The 3,816-nt window shown below is 63.4% G+C and overlaps 1 protein-coding gene across 1 annotated transcript; it reads left to right on the top strand.

The window, feature by feature from the left end:
* Window positions 1-2,474: 2,474 nt before the first annotated feature.
* On the top strand, window positions 2,475-3,804 carry EMIHUDRAFT_123156 (hypothetical protein; the record flags this gene model as incomplete). The annotated part of the gene is made up of 2 exons (XM_005782625.1): window positions 2,475-2,843; window positions 3,264-3,804. Coding segments are annotated over 2 exons (910 nt in total), but the record flags the coding sequence as incomplete, so codon positions are not given.
* Between the last annotated feature and the right edge of the window lie 12 nt (window positions 3,805-3,816).

Here is a 3,816-nt window from a genome sequence, read left to right as displayed (position 1 = left end):
GGGAGGAGTGGGGCGGAGAGGGATCCTTTTCGTCTGACGAGTTTGTTTGACTGTTTCTAGAGAGAGAGGGAGAAAAGAGAGTTTTTAGATATTAGCTGTACTACAACAAACTTAAAAATATCTTACTTGCTTTGGGACGGCGAGGAGGTGTGTGTGTTGTTGGAGTGGGAGAGAGAGGAGAGCAGGCGGACCACAGAAGGCAGAGGGGGCGCCCCGCGCCCGCCGGCGCCGCTAGGGGAAACCCCCGAGAAGCGCGGACTAACCCTCGGAGACCCGTGAGCCGTGTTTACTTTACGGCCCTTTCCCTGCGAACGCGCACCCCCCAGGGCTAGGGCTTTCTTACCCGCAGCCCGATCCCGATCATCTGGCCCGCTGGGTGTGCTTCTTAGCCCCCCGGCCCTGGATGTGAGGCTAATAACTGCACTCCAAGTGCTTCAAAAGGCAGAGAAGGCGGATGAAGCGCGCTAAAGTAATAACTGGGTGCTAAATGCCACAGGAGAGAATGGGAGCGAGCAACAGCAGGGCGAGAACAAAAACGCAAACTCAAGCAAGCAGGGGTTCAAACAAAGGAGCCGAGCGCACAAACAAATAGGCAGTCGTCGGACTGCACTCCAAGTGCTCCAAGTGCGTCGGAGGAGCAAAGAATCCTTCACGCTTCAGTCTAGAGAGAGATTTTTGGAAACCAACAAGAAAATCACGACTCTCACAGTGACTTGGGCTCGGCAACTTGTCAGCCCTCAGCCGAAGCTGGGGCCGGTCCCGTACGGCCGAGAGAGCCCGCGCCGATGAGTTCGATCGACGCGGTCTGGGGCCTTGCGGAGAGACTAACTAGCGAGAGAGATGGCGATCGCTGTACTTCATGGTGGTCATGTGATGACTGGCTGACAACGATCAACGTGACAAGCCAAGAGCGGTCTCGCGGCCAGACTGCCCCCCTAGATTTTAGGGTCTGAGAGTAGATTTTAGGGGAGTCTTCCAAAGCCACACAGAAGCCCCGTGGGGGGTCCCCTGACCACACAGGCAACACTAAATGCCCACGAGAGCTACCCGAAGATATCTGGAGCCGTCACTTTGAGTGTGGGCCGCGGCCGGGGCCCTGGCCTGTCAGTGCCGGCTGCGGCTCCGCGCAGCGCGGGCCGCGCCGCTAGAGACCCGCCGCGACACACCGTCGCTGCGTCTCATCCAAGCCAGACAGTAGGCCCAATAGGAACAAGAAGACAACTCTCACTTAAGCGGGACGGTGGCGCGTGGACCCCCGGGCGGGCGCTGCTGCTGCTGGCGCTGCTGCTGCTGCTGCTGGCGCTGGCGCTGGTGCGGGCGATTGCTCGCGGGGGGGGCGCCGATCGCCGCCCCCTAGGGGGCCGCGCCGCGGCGCAGTCGGGGGGGCCTCCTCCCCCTCTTCTTCCTCTTCTTCCTCCCCCCCCCCCCCCCTCCTCCTCCTCGCCCTAGGCGTGCCCGCGGGGGCTCTGCAGACAGCCAGACGGCTCCGCGCGGTCGGACCGTCTTTTTCAGACTGAACTATTCTGGGCACCAAGGGTATGTGCTGCTAGATCTCACTGAGCTGAGCTCATATCTGCCCTTGGTACCCTGTTTTGAGTTCGGGAATGCCTCCGGTACCCTGCTTCCGTGTACGGAGGGCCCGTCCGGACGATCATGCTTGGTGCCCCCCCCCGGGACCCCCCGTGCGGGGGCCTTCCCAAGCATGTCGAGGCCGGCCCGAGCGGCCGCCGGAACGGACTCTGGAGCGGCCGCAGGGGCTAGTGCCATCGCGCCGCGCCGCTGGCGGGCTGCCATAGAGCTCTCGTGGGCGTGCTATCCGCGCCCCTAGATTGTAGGGTGGACCAATACTGAGTGAACAAAAGTTGACCCCGTTCGGTTACGACGGCAGCCCTCTTCACTTAATGTGAGCCTCGTGCGACTCGGTCCGTAAGCCGAGGGCACCCGCGCGCCACGTGGGTAGGCTCCGCTTGCCATCTGGGGGCGATGCGGGCTGGCGCCGGAGCCCACCCTAAATAGTAGGGTGGTACCCTACTTCGAAGGGGAAGGGCGTGAAGCCGAGAGGTCGATACTCTGGACGACCCATAGGATGCCAGCTGCCAAAAAATGCCTGAAGGAAAAGAAAGAAAGAAAACACGCAGCCCAAGGGAGGGATGGCTGAAGGAAAGAAAGAAAGAAAGAAAACAGAGAACCCAAACGAGGGATGGGGGAGGAGTCCACGAGTTTATTTCTCTGCGATAGACCGAAAGTAAGATCGTTCGGTGCAGAAACCCCGGCCATGCCCATGTAACGCAATTGTGCTCGATTTTTTTTGATTTTTTGGTAGAAGTGTCTCCAAGTCTTCTGGACCCATCGATGGCCGTCGCCTCGAGACGCCGCTCGTCGCGGCACCATCGTGCCCGGCCTGGGCGAAGCATCGTCGCGGGCGCCAGCCGCAGTTCGACGGCAAGCCGTGCGAGCCTGCTAAGGAGGAGGACATGTGGCTGTGCCTGGCCGATGGCCGCGCGCGCAGCACCGCCGACCTGAAGCGCCTGGCGACAGCCGCTCGGGTGCGAGCGAAACGAGCAAGAGATGCAGCCGCCGCGAACACGCGCGATCGGCAGGCGCGCGACCAGCGCCGCCGGCAGCGTGAGCAGCACGACCGGCGCGCAGCGCCGGCGGTCGCCAAGACCGTGCGCCCACAACGCGGCCAGTGCGGCTGCCCGGCGCACGCGGTGTGCGGCATGTGCGTCGACCAGGGCAAGCTCGCCGCGGCCGAGCAGGCGGCCATCGACCTGGAGACGCGCTTCCACGCCTCGACGAACGTCGTCATGGACCTGGAGCGGCCCGAGGACGAGACGGAGAGGGTGACGAGCAGATGCGCGACGCATCAGACGCGCAGGATGACGGTGCAAGCATGTCCGAGGGTGAGTAAAAGTGTGAGGTTTGGTGGAGGCTGTAGCGTCGTCGCGCGTAAGAAGCGTGGTGAAATTTAGAAAAGGAGTTGCGGTGTTGATCGCCGCACTTGGAGCACTTGGAGTGCAATCAGTAACCTCACATCCAGGGCCGAGGAGCTCAGAAGCGCACCCAGCGGGCCGGATGATCGGTGTCGGGCCGCGGGAGCCCTCTTATTTCTCTGCGCAAGCCGCTCCAGCCAGCGTTCCTTTCCGGCGTTATCGCGCCTTTGCGTCGTAATTTTTACGGGTGGCCCCGGCCGTTGATGCTTTAGCGGCAGCATGAGCGAGGCGTCCTCTGCTCACCTCGTTCTCCATTTTGATGTCAACGAGACGATTATGATCGGCGACCCCGCCGGCGGCGACACGTACGACGACAGCCTCAACAAGATCCTCGCCAAGTCAGCCTTTTGCCGCGCGACTGGCCCGCTGGGCAAGAACGGCGCGTGCGACATCACTCCGACGGCCTGGCACGACGGGACGCCGATGGCCGAATCTCCGCCGGCGCCGCCACCGCTGCAGCCAGGTTGGACGTTCGATACTCCGCCCGGTGCGGCCGCCTTCTACAAGCAGCCGGCGCTCAAGCGCGCACACGCGAAGAAGTTCGCCGACGCCGGCTCGCCCGGGGCCGTCTACGCGGCACAGCGCGAGCGCTGCCGCGCCGCACTCCGCTGGGCGCATGCGCCGCACCCCGCGCTGTCTTCGGAGGACGGCGCCGGCACGCTGCTTCCCGCCTTTTACCGGACGCTCGACTGTCTGCACCGGTCGGGCCGGTCCTTCTCGGTCGTGCTGCGCACCTTCGGCTCTGACCTCCCGCGCGTGCAGGCGGCCATCAACGCCTTTGCGCGCGGAGAGCATCCCGACTACCCCGAGGGTGCGCCGGGCC

Source organism: Emiliania huxleyi, assembly GCF_000372725.1.
Source record: "Emiliania huxleyi CCMP1516 chromosome Unknown EMIHUscaffold_1881, whole genome shotgun sequence".
Classification (NCBI taxonomy): domain Eukaryota; phylum Haptophyta; order Isochrysidales; family Noelaerhabdaceae; genus Emiliania; species Emiliania huxleyi.
This window is presented reverse-complemented; position numbering and strand designations above follow the sequence as displayed.